Source organism: Mustela nigripes, unplaced genomic scaffold (assembly GCF_022355385.1).
Source record: "Mustela nigripes isolate SB6536 unplaced genomic scaffold, MUSNIG.SB6536 HiC_scaffold_75, whole genome shotgun sequence".
In the NCBI taxonomy this organism is placed as follows: domain Eukaryota; kingdom Metazoa; phylum Chordata; class Mammalia; order Carnivora; family Mustelidae; genus Mustela; species Mustela nigripes.
The window spans coordinates 4,911,756-4,926,361 of NW_026739490.1; the positions used below are offsets into that span (position 1 = coordinate 4,911,756).

At 41.8% G+C, this 14,606-nt stretch overlaps 1 protein-coding gene across 3 annotated transcripts in view; it reads right to left on the reverse strand.

Moving 5' to 3' along the window:
* PTPRA (protein tyrosine phosphatase receptor type A) overlaps positions 1-14,606 on the reverse strand; it is a 149,101-nt gene that overhangs the window by 19,545 nt on the left and 114,950 nt on the right. For all 3 annotated transcript variants that reach the window (XM_059386573.1, XM_059386572.1, XM_059386574.1), the window contains 6 exons: positions 10,958-11,048; positions 9,975-10,051; positions 6,554-6,590; positions 2,457-2,554; positions 1,219-1,338; positions 338-504 (listed from right to left, as the gene is read on the reverse strand). In XM_059386573.1, coding sequence (XP_059242556.1) covers positions 338-504; positions 1,219-1,338; positions 2,457-2,554; positions 6,554-6,590; positions 9,975-10,051; positions 10,958-11,048 — 590 coding nt within the window. The remainder of the gene's footprint in view (positions 1-337; positions 505-1,218; positions 1,339-2,456; positions 2,555-6,553; positions 6,591-9,974; positions 10,052-10,957; positions 11,049-14,606) is intronic.

Genomic DNA, 14,606 nt, shown 5'->3' on the forward strand with positions numbered 1-14,606 from the left:
CAACAACCCCACTATACCTTTGGTTATCAGGACCAGGGAATCCTGACACTTAGAAAGGTGTGAAAGCACCAAGCACACAAAACACACAAAATCTAGCTTTCTGGCTTCATAGCAGTGGTCTCCCCACCCCCAGTCTTGGAGGACTGCCCTTCCCTCTTTCCTCATATGGTCTATCCCAGCACCAAAACTTGAGTCTGGCTGCTGCCCCAGGACCCTAACAGCTTATCTGCTCTGTGTCAGCCTCCTCTCATTAGCCAGGGCCCCCGTGTTTTCCTTTGCTCTGACCACGGGCACAGAATATGGTATAAGCGGGAAGCCAAGGGTCAGCCACACTGACCTGCAGTGGACCACGATGGCCCCTGCATACTGAGGGTTACAGGCTTTCACCTTCTTGAGAAACTTGAGCATTCCGATAGGGGTGAAAGGCACCCCAAAGTCTGGCCAGCTGGTAAAGTGGAACTGAGTGATGAGGCGCTGTGGCTTCCTGTTGGTCACGTCGCCCACCTGTGGAGTGAGGAGATCCTGTGTGTGGGCCCTGATAACCTGGGGCAGGGCAGTGCCAGGGGTAGGGAAGCTTAAAAGCCAGGGCCAGCTGTGGTTGTCAGTGACAATGGGAAAGTGAGAGTCTATCCAAAGAATAGTTAACTATGGAGAAAGGATCTCTTCCCAGGAACCCCATGGGGTAAGGCAGGGCTCTCACAATTATTCTCAGCTGACAGATGTGAAACGTGAAACTCAGAGAAGTGACCCTGTCAAGGTCTCAGAACTAATTAACAGCAATGTCAGAACTAAAATGCAGGTCTCCTGACTCTTGGTAAGCCCTCTTTTCACAGCACTACTGTGCCCCTTAGCTAAAGGCAAACTTTGCTCAAGCTTCCAGGGTCACTCAAGGAGGACCAAGAGCAGGGGCCACCACATCCCTGATGTCAAGATCCTTCAGAGTAAGAGAAGGTGAGTAGCCAGAAGATTATACCACATCTGAGAGACACTTGGTTCATAACTACAATGATGAAACACTATTTCAATAACACGTTTTTCTCCCGGTCATGAAAATGCTCCTCCCTTGGCTTTGACAGAATTCCCTAAGAGCCCAGATGTCTGGTTTCAGAGCCCAAACAGACCTCACACTCAGTGATTCCTGACCTGAGTAAGAGAGGGGTAACCCAGTCTGTTTGACCTTCCCAGTAGTTAGCAGAGAAAGGAGGCAGGAGACAGTACCTGCTGAATGCAGAACTTCCGCACTGTGTAGTCCACCAGGACAGTCACATCCTCCACTGACACACGAATATTCCCGTAGGTCCAGCAGCCTTGGTCTGGCCAGTACTGGGCACACTTACACTGGAAAGGAACAGACATGCATCCCCTGATGACCTCAGACCTCCCGCCCCCAGCAGACATGTAGAACCTGAAGGAAAGGACCACAAAAGCCCAGGTAGAAGTCCCCAGAGAAGGCCTCTTCTCTCACCTTGGTCCCTGCAGACTTATTTTACTGTTCTTTTTTCAAGTTTCTCAGCTTCCATCCTGTTCAGCAGTATCTCTTGACCTTTACATAGCCCCAGCCCTATACTCCTTCTTTCCCACTCCTGTTCCCTTAGTTCAGGTCAAAATGGGCATTATTTTACTACAAAATATGCCCTTCCACAATACCCAGGTTATGATCTAGGGACAGGCCTGTCTGTTCCCCTGGAACTAGCAACCTGCTGAGGGGCTTACCAAGGCGGGATGATGCCTTCTCTGGGACCCGAACAGCTCCTGAGAGTAAGAGGTCAGGTAGGAGGAAATGAACCTATAGCAAAGCCCTAGTACTATCCCTTCTAAGCACTGCAGAACTGCTGATCAACATATCCAACACCCCACGGTGGGCATCAAGGGAACTTAAGGGCCATTTGGAAAAAAGACTGTCATGAATGGGGGTTCTTCTCTGGAGCTTGATCCAGAGCTCAAGACTGGTTCTGGCCGTGACACAGTGATAGGGCTGGCCAGGCACAAACTTGGTGGCCAGAGCACGAAAGAAAAGAAAAGGACCAGTCAGAAAGCTGCTTGCACAAAGATCAGGCCAGGGCCTCAGATTCCCCCTTGCACCCCACAGGGTCTCAGTTTATACAGCTCCCTCTGCTGACTCCGAGGAGGTACAGGAAACCACGAGAATGAGGGATTGGAGAGGCCCAGGGAAAAAAGCTCCTCTGTAGCTTTTCCTTGGCAAATGGCCCAAGTCTTTCTTCTAGGTTATTTTGAAACCACAGTGAGTTGCCTATCAGGCATGGGGAGGGTGCCCTCGGCGCACCCCTGAGGTTCATCTGAGACCTCCAGGCCCAAAGAAAGTCTAGGAAGTGCACTGGTCTGGGTTCTGTCTGGATGACTGGCACAGAAGCCACAAAGGAAGCACAAAAGAGGGACACCCCAGGCTCAAACAAGAGTTCCTCTGCTGGTCATGCCTATCTAATTTCTTCACTCACCTCCTTTCTCTCCTTCAGGTTGGTCACCATGACAATGGTGGCTGTGTTTTGTTCCCAGATCATCCTCCAAAAATCATTCACTGTTTCTTCTTTTGGTCCTAAAGTAGTCAATAGCAAAGATGAGGAGAGCACACACCAAGGGGAAGAAATCTGCTGGGAAATTGGGAACATTCATTCCTGACTTTTGGAAGCCTATGTCCACATGTTCTCAGCTAAATATCCAATCCATCTATTCATCCACCTACTAAGTGAACATTTCCCATCCACCCTGTATGTGTCAATCACTTTACCAGGAAATGAAGGGGGCTGGGAGGCTGTGAAAATGTAAAGAGAACACAAATAATGCCTCTCAAGGATATTATAGATGAGGATTAGAAATCCTAACTGCTCACTAAATACCTATGTTTTTGGTCAGCCAATGAGCTAAGTGCTTTATATCTCATTTACTCCTTCCTATCATGCTCTAAGGTAGGTGTTGTTAGCCACAGAAATGCTAGGTGGCTTGCTCAGGCTAGAATTTAAAATTTACTGCCATACAGTCTTTTCCAAAATGCTGCTGGGAGATTTCTAAACAAAATGAGAGTGCAAACAAAGAGAAAGAAATGGGATCTAACAGGATAGAGGCTAATGGAATTCCCTGGGTGTTGGTGAAGGAAAGGCTCAAGATGACAGAGGATAGAGGGCAACCAATCCAGAATGGAACTGAAGAAATAAGGTTCTAGAAGAATCGTAAGATTAAAAAAATTTTAAAAATTAAGCCTCATGTTTCTGAAGGTACTGAGAGGAAATAAATATTTCTAGTGGAGAGTCTGGGGGGAAAAACTCAGTGCTAGGTATATAAAAAACTAAGTAAACAGGATAAAGAAGGTAAGTATTCATTTGGAAAAAAGGAAAACCAAAAACTGTATAAAACATCATGTAAAACTTCAGTTGTATATAATATTAGTATAATAATAATAATAACAGTATAAGAAATATTATCTTAGCTCTAAATTGTGATTTAACTCTTCTGGGAAAATGGGGGAAAGGGACATGTGTATGCATGTATGACTGAGTATAAGACAGTCTGTAAGATGATTAAATAAATTATCATCTGTCATAAGAAGTCATCAAGAGATAAAAATGGTTGCATTGGGTAAAAAAGTGAAGAGGAAATGGGGGAGAACTTTGTTTTTATATGCTTTGTAATACCCTTCTGACTTTCTTAAACTTTGTATTCCCTTTGGTAAGAATAAAAAAAAATAGTAATAAGAAAAACAAATAATGACAGGGTGGACATATGCCAACAAGATGAACAGAGGTAGAGTTGTTCTACTATCTAGCAAGGTCAGGAAAAATCTCTTGGAGATGGTGACATTTAAGCCATATGCTGGGGTAGATGAGGCGGAAAGGAATTTAGAAAGGGGATATAGGGAAAAGAAATGCTCCACGCAGAAGTGCTGGGGACAGCAGCAAGAAAAAACACGAGGTGTCCAGGGACTGTAAGGAGTTCAATGAGGTTATAGTATAGGGCACATGGAGTGGTAGAAGATGGAGGGGGAAAAACAGGTAACAGAATCTAAAGGGGTAGAGGCCAGGCTAAGGAAGGCTTGTTGTATAAATAATAGAAATTTGTTGTAGGATATCCACAAGTCCTAACAAGAACGTTGCATCAGTAAAGGCCATCCTGGTGGAAGAAATGCAAGGAGCAAGGTTGGGACCTAAGGGTCAATTAGTAGGTTACTACAACAGAGCTGGAAAAAAAGATGGGGATAAGGCAGTTTCAGAGAAGACGGATTTTGGAGAAAGAAATAAGAGAACCACTCATATTCAGAGCAAAGAACAGGCAGGAAATCTGGATGATCCCAAATCTGGTTTGGTTGATTAGATGAACAGCCTTCCATTCATGGTGATAGCTAGAGAATACAGGAAAAAAGCAGTTGTGGGGGCTGAAGAAGACTGATTTTGTTTTATTTTGTTTTGAAGTAATCTCTACACCCAACATGGGGCTCAAACCTTCAAACCCAAGACCAACAGTCTCATGTTCTACTGACTGATCCAGCCAATGCCCTAAGGCATATTTTAGTTTTTGATGTTGAAGAGTCTGTGGAGGTATCCAGGTGGTGAGTTAGAAAAGTTGTTTGAAGAGGTGCCTGGCTCACTCAGTCAGTTAAGCATTTGCCTTTGGCTCAGGTCATGATCTCAGGTCCTGGGATTGAGTCCCACATCGGGCACCCTGTTCAGTGGGGAATCTGCTTCTCTCTCCCCCTCTGCCCCAATCCCCTTCTTGTGCTCCTCTCAAATAAATAAAATTTAAAAAAAGAAAAAAAGGAAGGAAGGAAGGAAAAATAGCTCAGAAATTCAAGAGAGTCAGCAGCCAGACAAACAGAGGTGGGTATTAGATGAGGTCTCTCAAAGAGAATACAGAGGAGAAGAAGAAAAGAAGGGGTCAAAAAGAGAATGTTGGAGATCTTTAGCATTATTCAAGTTCAGAAAGCAAACGCCTGGGATGAAGACTAAGGACGAGCAGATGGAGAAGCAGAACTAAGAAATGGTGCCATGAAAGACAAGAGTGGAGTTTCAAGGAAATAGTCATCCACAGATTTGGGGAGAAACTGTATTTTAGAGGCAGAAGGAAGAATAAAAGCCAGAGAAGAAATATTTAGAAAACTGAGAAAAACCAACACTGAATGTCAGGAAATAACAGAGAATTTCAAGGAGCATGAAGTACTGTGGAGAGGCTCAAGAGGAAGGGGTGTGTGAGAAAAGATCTATCAGAAAATCATAGGTGACTTTACTTCAACAAATATTTTAGCATCAACAAGGTCCCATGGCAAATAAAGAGAGGAAGAGATTGCACATTGGCTACTCGTGCTAGAATGATCACTGAGCAGGTGGCAGCTAAGCTGGGCTTCAGAGGGTAGACCTGACTTAAGGTCAGAGGGTAAGAAAAGCAGGGCCTGGTTAGGCAATGGCCAGGCCCCAGTGGAAGACTGTAAGGGCAAGAGGGAGCTAAGGTTTTTCTTAGCCATCTTATTTTACTTCTGTCTCTGTTTTATCTCTACCATGGTTCTCGTCCCAATAGAACTTTCTGCAATGATGAAAATGTTCCATATCTGCACTAATATGGTGGTCTCTAGCCACATGTAGCTATTAAGCCTTAAAATGTGACTAGTATGATTGAGAAACCAAATTATAAATTTTATCTAATTTTAGTTAATTAAAAATTCTAATTTTAAATAGCCCCAGTTGGCTAGTGGTTATTGTATTGAAGAGCACACCACAGTCACTTAACCAGAACTTCTGTTAATTTTGGTGTAAACTGTCCTCTACCAACTAAGGGCCCCAAAAAGACATGGATCATCTCCTGTTTTATTCCTGTACATATCCCTATCAACTAGGCCAGTGCCTGGCACATAACAGATGGCCAATAATTTACATTTGCTGAATGGCTAAATAAATGGGCTCTGCTGGACCATAATAACATCAATTATTTTGCAGTGCAGCAAACAACATGATATTTTTACTAGGATCCCAAAATGGAGGACACTTACTAAAACTTGAGGCTATGGAAATGTGTGCAAAGCACATCTAACCTAATGGCACTAAGTCCCTGCTCTGAGAGTTCCTAGACCACTTTTCTGTAAATAACAGAGGAGCTGAGGCCCAACAACAGGGGGAGGAGATGAGCCAGCCTGGACCCTGTGAGGTGGCCAACCCTCTGGGGAGACTGAATCCAAATTCAAACTCTTGAGAAGCCTGGCTTGCACCTAAGGTTCCCATCAGGCCCTAAGACAGAGGACCTCATTAGGGAGAGAGAGAAAGTGTGTGTGTATGCGCGCGTGCGTGTGTAGCCTTCTCCAGTCTTTTTTATGCACATACACAAAAGAACTTCTTTAACAGGATCCCTGGATACTGTCATCAAGATGAAGGCCCTTAGTTATAAATGTGCAAGGCAGATTTTATTTCTTTCAGATGATAGTGATTACAGAAAAATTACAGCATTCTGATTAATCTATTTAGCATCTGCACCAAAAAAAAAAAAAAAAAGAAAGAAAAGAAAACCCACTAATGAACTAATGGTTGAGCCTGAAAATAGAAAATGATCATTACTTTACCTTGTGCAGCAATGAATTTGTTCTTTTCTTGGTAGCCCTGAGGGTAGGGTGGGGGAGAGGTGAGGGATAAAAAGAAAATGAGAACCAAAAATGGATAGGAATGAACTTTCACCTCCCAGTTAACAAAGCCTCCCTTGTGAAAAGGTCCAGGCAATTAACAAGATTTCCATTCTAGAAATTTCGGAAGGATTAGCTTTGGATACCAGGAATCAAAGATTACAAAGATCACATGGTCTAGGTAGTCTTCTCAAAGTGAATTATTAATGAACACTGGTGTAAGAACATCCAAATACCAACACCTAGGCTAGACACTGTTCCTGATACCTTCTTCGCAGCTGAGAGTCTAGGTGTCAGTGCTAACCCTCCAAGGCAGAAGCATGTGTGGTGGTTCCATGGATGAAGCTGGGCCCACATCAGGAAGGAAAAGGGGTTCTTTTCTTTTAAGGAGTTATTTACTTGATAGTCCTTTACCCAAGTCCAAAAACCTTTGGGGAAGAGCCTTTGGGTATGTGGAATAGTTCCTAGTGTTAGACAACTGGGTTCCCCGTTACAGGTAGTAGAAGACAAGAAGCAAAGGGGCCTGGTAATGTCACTGAATAGATACGGAGCCTTGGAAAAACTAACTACTGGCAGTATCTTTCTTTTCCAGTTTTTACTGTTTTAGTGATACAACTTTTCAACATTTTTAAATATAGTGTTCACTTGAAAAGTCCTAGGTAAGTGAAAAATCCTCTGACTGAAGAATTATAAATAACCTGTTGAAGACAGCCATAAGATGGGCAATGAGGGAGGAGGCAGCTTCACAAATGGGACACCATGTCACACCAAGATGATGGCGTGAAATATAAGTCTGCAAGGCAGTGGCAGAATAAAGGAAGGGGCCTGAGTCTGAGAAGCCATGTCCTATTGTAGTTCAAAAGAGAGAAAGACAGGGCTGCTTGCTAGCACAGAAGGAGAAAGCAGCTTCAGACCCCGAGTGATGGACATATTTAAAGCCAGTAATAAGAAGCTTGTTAAAATTTTTCTGGAGAAGGGGAATTTAAGTTTCTACAAGTATTTTTAATCATTAGAAGACAGAAACTGAGAAAGGCTTAATTTGTTAATAGCTAAACTTGTCATTAAAACTGAGAAGCTCGGGGCGTCTGGGTGGCTCAGTGGGTTAAAGCCTCTGCCTTCAGCTCAGGTCATGATCCCAGGGTCCTGGGATCGAGCCCCGCATCGGGCTCTCTGCTCAGCGGGGAGCCTGCTTCCCCCTCTCTCTCTCTGCCTGCCTCTCTGCCTACTTGTGGTCTCTCAAATAAATAAATAAAATCTTAAAAAAAAAAAAAAAAAGAAACAAATAACTGAGAAGCTCTTGGGAATGTGTTAAGCCAAGTCATATCCCTGCTCCACAAGAAGGCACTAATTTCTCACAGGAGCATGTGGGCCATGAGCAGCTTAACAGCCCTGCTGGCAGACCCAGCCCCAAAGTGCTTCTGTCCCATCCAACACTGTGCCATATGTCCCTATGAATGCATGCTGACATTGTGATATGGCAGCACTGCTTAACCAATAAGGTATAGCTAGAATGAGGCAAATCTACTGCTCTTCCTTGTGTTATGATCAAGGAAAAGATAAAATGTGGCTCCCTGATTCCTGAGATGTCTTTGGATTTTCAAAATCAAATCATTGGCTAGCTCTAGGTGGTAGCTACATTTGTATCTGTTAAAAATAAAAACATTCCTGAAGATCCTACTCTTACAACATCTACAGTGAGGAAATTAGTCCCTCTTAAGACTCCAGGTTGGAAACCCACTTGCCAACTGTGCCACTATCTGTTTCATCATCTCCTGTAACTAATGCCAGGTTTGCTTTTGAACCTTTGTGGTCTCCAACCCATAGGTCTCATTCCACCCCCCTGCCTGCTGCTACCACGCCACAGTGCTGAGTACCACTTCTCTTCAAGATTCCCATTTGATCTTAGTTCTCTGTGCAAGAAAGGCTTGGTAAGGTGTTGCCAAGGGTAGAAATGGGGATTAACTATAAATGGACAATAAGGTTCTTACTGGTGTGAACAAAACGTTTTTAAAAGTAAGATGTGCGGCACCTGGGTGGTTCAGTCAGTTAAGCATCTAACTTTGGATCAGGTCATGGTCTTAAGAGTTTTGAGATGGAGCCCCTGTGGCAGGCTCTGCGCTCAGCAGGTGGTCTACTCTCCCCTCTCCCTCTGCCCCTACCCCCACTTATGCTCCCTCCCTCCCTCTCAAATAAATAAAACCTTAACAAAAAAAAAAAAAAAAAGGGAAGAGACACAAGTATCTTTGAGATTATGAAAATATTCTAAAGTGGACCAGCGATGGTTGTATGTATCTGTGAATACACTAAAAACCAAAGAGTTGTAAATTTTAAATGGGTGAAAATTATGGTATGTGAATTACACCTCAGTGAAGTTGTTTTGTAACCTGCCTATGTCACTTAGCATAAATCTTTAAAGTTATAACATGTATCAGAATTTTTGCTCTTTATTGACACTGAATAATACTCTACTGTATGCATATACAATATTTCACTTCTCCATTCATCCACTGAAGGGCACTTGGGTTGATTCCACCTTTTGGGTATTGTGATTAATGCTACTATGAACACGGTGTGCAAATTCTATGGGTATCCTCTTCAAACACCCGACTTCAGTAGTCAGGCTTGCCCTTGTTAGCTTGTGCTCACTTGTGCTCTCTTTTTCAAACTTTCTTTACTGGCTCCTCACACAGAGGACCATTTCTGTAAACATTGCTAAATCACCATTAAAAAAATCTCCCAGTTTTAGCTCTTCCCTCAGGCCTTGGTTCAGAGTAGACATAACTAATCAAAGTTACCTAGTGTCAGATATTCTTGTCCTGTTCTTCTCCCTTACTTTTACTCAAGATGGTAAGATCTGCTTTTGTTCTTACTAATCTGAATAAGCTCAAAAAGGACTCACTGATGCTTACAGAAAAGTACACCTTTAGATTTCTATGGGAAATCTTCTGGAATGACAACAGGGTAAACATAAGAATACATATGAAACTATCTGATCTTTAAAAAAATATTTTTGGTCTTGGACACCTGGGTGGCTCAGTGGGTTAAGCATCTGGCTTCAGCACAGGTCATGATCCCGGGGTCCTAAGATTGAGTCCTGCATTGGGCTCCTTGTTCAGCAGAGAGCCTGCTCCTCCCTCTCCCTCTGCCTGCTGCTCCTCTGCTTATGCTCTCCTTCTCTGTCAAATAAATAAAATCTTAAAAAAAAAAACAAACATTTTTTTTTGGGGTCTCTTAAAAAATTTAGACTCCTCAGGAAAAACCTGAAATGACAAATATTCCTTCTAATGTGAAGCTGGAAAGGAGCCAGCAGATGGTAGCCAATGGTCATTCAAGGTAATAATGAGGAAAACCCTGAGTTCCTTACATTGATGAATGAAGCATTGATGTAATCAGAATCTGGAACTCCTTCAACTGGTGTCAGATGGACTCTAGAGTGATCATCTAGGAAAAAAAAAAATTAATGTTTCAGTTAATGATACAACCAGGCCAGCTGAGACATCTGTGCCTATGTGCCTTAAGATATCACTGAAACACTGTTTATAAGAGCAATAATTTGGACACATCTCAGCCATCATTCAGGGACTAGTTAAATAAATTAAGATGTACCCACAACAAGGAACGATAAGGAGTTAATAAAAAGGAAAATGAATATTTCTGTTTCTTGACAGGCGAACTGCCAATATACACTGTTAAAAGAAAAAAGTCAAAGCAATGTAATCAGAATACTAATTGCTTTTTAAAAATATACATAATATGCATATACTCATATATGAATTAGAAGACATGAGTCTCTATAAATGTCTCAGAGAGTGGTCTCTAATATATTATGTACCCAAAAATACACCAGAAATTTTTTTAAAGGATAAATTTTTCTTGAGAAGGCAATTAAAAAAACAAAGCAAAATTCAAACATTTTGCTGTCACATCCCACTGGATTATGCATATCCCATTCTGCAGACCACTGGCTTAGACAAATATATGTTATAAGGTTATAAATCAACTAATTAGCAATGACTAACCCTGGGAAGGAATTATGAAGAGAACTCTGTATTAGGATTTCTTTGCCATAAGCACTACAAAAAACCGTAACAACCATGCACATCCTATCTGGTCCCAGTGAAACTGCTCCTCTTGATCTAGAAACTTTAGGCCTGACACAAAAAACCTGGTCAAGCTCCCTCGCTTGGGTCACTCTGGGGGACCATAAAGGCTCTTCCTGCCCAAAGACTCGACCATACTTATTACCAACCCTCCTATGATCAATCATAAGATTCTTCCCATCCTCAAAAAAATCTGGCTAGAGATGTAGTTTAAGATTATATGCCAGAAAACTCTGCAAACACTCACAAGGCAAGATGTTTACATATCGATTTTTTTCCTTGTTTTCCTCCTTGGAGGCAGCTTCACAGGTGGCTTGGATAGGACAAGCAGGGAGAGCCTAAAAGGTTAAGAGAAATTAAAGGAAGTTACTAACAGGGCTAAACACCAAACGTGCAAAATGCTGCACCATCCCCCGATCTGACAGCAAGTTTCTACCCTAACTTGGGGGACAAAGATGGGCTCAGGTGAACACCTGCAGCCTAACACAGAAGAGTGCACCTCTCCTCTAAACAGCCTGCAAGCTCCTTAAGAGTTTAACGCCAAGAATCCGCAGGGGGGAGAATGCCCTGTTACTGTAAGCGCAGCATGCTCTTTATATGATTACTGTGTGGTTAGGGACCTGTTTTAATGCTGGGTCAAAATGGACCACCCCTGTAAACAGGAATGGGGACATAACTGAAGGGATGGCCATGTTAACCAACATGTAAAGATGAGAAACATCTCAGAGTGAACCACACAGGAGGGGTCTGAATGGCCAGCTGAGTTAGGCCCTCTCTAGGGACCTGAAGGGAATGACAGCCCAGCTTTGAGTATCACGGGGCAAGGAAGCAAGGATGGGCAGGTGGGTGGGAAGACATTCACATGGACGCAGCAGTTAGGAAGCAGAGGATTTGAGTGAGTTGACATTGAACCTGCAGTAGTTTTGGAGCAAATGTAAATTAGCTAGTAGTGGGAAGTGTGTGGATAAAAATAAGTGGTCTGACATGAGATAGTCTGGACTGTATGAACTTAAAATCTGTTAAACTTTCTAGGACCCCATTTTCTCATCTTTAAAACTGGGTTAATATCTGCCACATAAGAAGTAATTACCAAAATCTCAAGTCTAGCATAGAACAAGCATTCAATAAATTGGTTTTATAGAAGTGGGAAGCTAAGCTTTACTATTTGAACGACTTTCCTCTTATGTGTTCCATATATTCAAAATTTAAAAAGCAAGGAAGGAAATAGTTCAAACTTCCAACCTAGACAACCTTTCTGACAAGTAATTTGGAAATATGTTTTATGAACCTTAAAACTATCCATGCTTTGACCTAGCAACTCAGCTTTTGAGAATCTAGGCTAAAGAAATAAAAATCTCTTTGTTCACATTATTTACTTTATTGTCATTTGGAAGATTCCAAAACTGAAAACAACCTTAGTATTCAGCAGTAGGGGAACAGTTAAGTAAGTTATGATTCATGTATTACTTTTCATTTGTTTTTTTTTCAATAGATATAGATTAGTACCTATTAGGCACCAAGATAAATACAGAGCAAACAGTGGTGAATTAATCATATACACAGTTCTTGTTCTCAAGGACAATACAAACTTGTGAATGAAAGACATTAAACAAACAAACATATGAATTACATACCATGAAAAATACAAGGAAAGAACAGAATGCTATTACAGAAAGTATCAGAAAGCCTAAGGTAGAAGTATAAGAAAGCCTAAGCCTAAGCCAAATTTAGATTAAGGGTAGGTCTCTATGAGGAAAAAGGAGTGTGAAAAATAATATTCTAGGAAATGAGACCAGCATCTATGACCCAGAGGCAGGAGAAGGCCTGGCTGTGTGAGTTAACTGAAAGGTTAGTGAGAGTATGTATTACATAGACAATGTGGGTGGTGGGATGGCAAGAGGAAGAGGACGAAAAGGGCCAGGCAAGGTTGGATCACACAAGTCCATGTAGGTCCCTGAACAGTGACTGAATTTTATTTTAAGTACATGAGGAAACCATTAAAGGTTTTTCAACTGCAATCCAGTTTACATGTTAAAGAATCACTCTGGCTGCTATGTGGAAAAGTGACCAGGAGGAAGGTGAGCATAGGAACATGGAAGGAGGATGGTATAAGGAAAAGATGCATCTGACATACATTCCGGAGTTAAAGCTGGAATGAAGGGAAGGTGGGTTGGAGAAAGAGACAGGAATAAAGGATAACTCTCAGGTGCCTACCTTTGATAATCAAAAAAATATATTAAGTAAAAGAAAAGCCAGTCTAAAAGCAACTTATTTTTTCAGATAGATGCAAAAGCTTTAAGAAGGGAGCAAATACACTTCCTGGGAACTAGCAAGATCATGGTAGGAGAAATTAAAGTGGAAGACCCTAACAGGAGTCGGATCTCACAGTCTGTCTGCCTTCAGTTACTCAAGAGAGTTTCCTTTCAGAGTTAAGACGCTGCCAGTTCTGCATGTCACTATACTGAGAAAGCAATTCCTTGGACCCTATGCTGCCGATACATAAAGGGGAAAAGAGAGTTTCCTGGGCTGGACTCTAATACATAGAACAGAGACGTTACATAAGACTGGAACCTCCCAGTTCACCTTTGGTTTGCCTTCTTCCAGACTAGCTAGATTTCCACAGGTTTCTACCCTGGTACAGGGAAGAATGAGATACAAGTTTTTAATGCCCTCATGACTAAGCCAGAGGCTTTCTTCCATGTACACCCTTGTCTAAAATGATGTAGAACAGAAGGAATGACAGCAAGACTCTTGAAAATAGTCCTCAGGGGTCAGTTTTGACTATGACCATACCTCATAATTCCTATCAGCATTCCTAGCTCCCCACAGTCATTATGAAGAAAAACTAGGGTCTCCAGCCAGGCTGAAACCCCTAAAAGGAAAGTCAGGAAGCAACAAGAGCCACTGTTGTTGGCAAGAGAAAACAAAGGGCCTCCCTAGAGAACCTGGGGTTACATGCAAAGGGTCAGACTGAACAGCCTACGGCAGGGATGAAAACAAGGTGAACCCTACCTACTCTTTTAGTTTCTGCTCTGAAAAACCTAGCTCACAGAGCTAGGCACAAGCAGCTGACCCAGAAGGCTACCAGATTGTTAAAATCCCTAGAAACACTAGGAGGCATCAAAGACCATTTCATTCCTTGCTTAAGCCTTTACTAGGGACAAGGCTATATATGAATTATTATTTTTTTAATATGTCAAGTTTTAAAAAAAATTCTTTTTCAATTTTTACATTTTTTTTAAAAAAGGATATCCATTGTACAACTTAACTTAGAAGTTCTCTTGGGGCCTTTTCTCTTCATATCCTTTTTTTTCCCCTCCTACAACTTAGAATTCCATGTTACCATCACCTTGCTTTATCTCTATTCCATACATTTTGTATTCTCAAACAATATATGTATTTCTTTATCAGTCTATTTTTGGAATCATAATCAAATGGTGACTTTTTTTTCTTGCCCAACATTATATTCTGAAGATTCCCTCAGGCTGTTACAGGTAGCCAAAGTTCATTCACTTCAACTACTCTGAAGCACTCCATTTTGAGACCATACCAACATTTATTTATCCATTCTTCTACTGATGAATATATGGGTTGTTTACAGTTAATAATTCTGCCTTGAATACTAATTTTATGTGTTTTCTCATGCACATGTACAAGTGTTTCAAGTATTAGAATCTCTAACCTCACCAAGTAAGGCCAGACTGTTCTTAGACACAGTCTTACCAATTTACACTCCCCCCAGCAATACTAAGTGTTCCAGTTGTTCTGGATCTTCAACAACATTTGCTACTGTCAGACTTTAAATTTATCAAATATAGGCTTAATTTACATTTCTCTGATTTTTAATGAGGTTCACCATCTTTCCAGAGTTTACTGGTCAACAGGGTTCCCTCTTC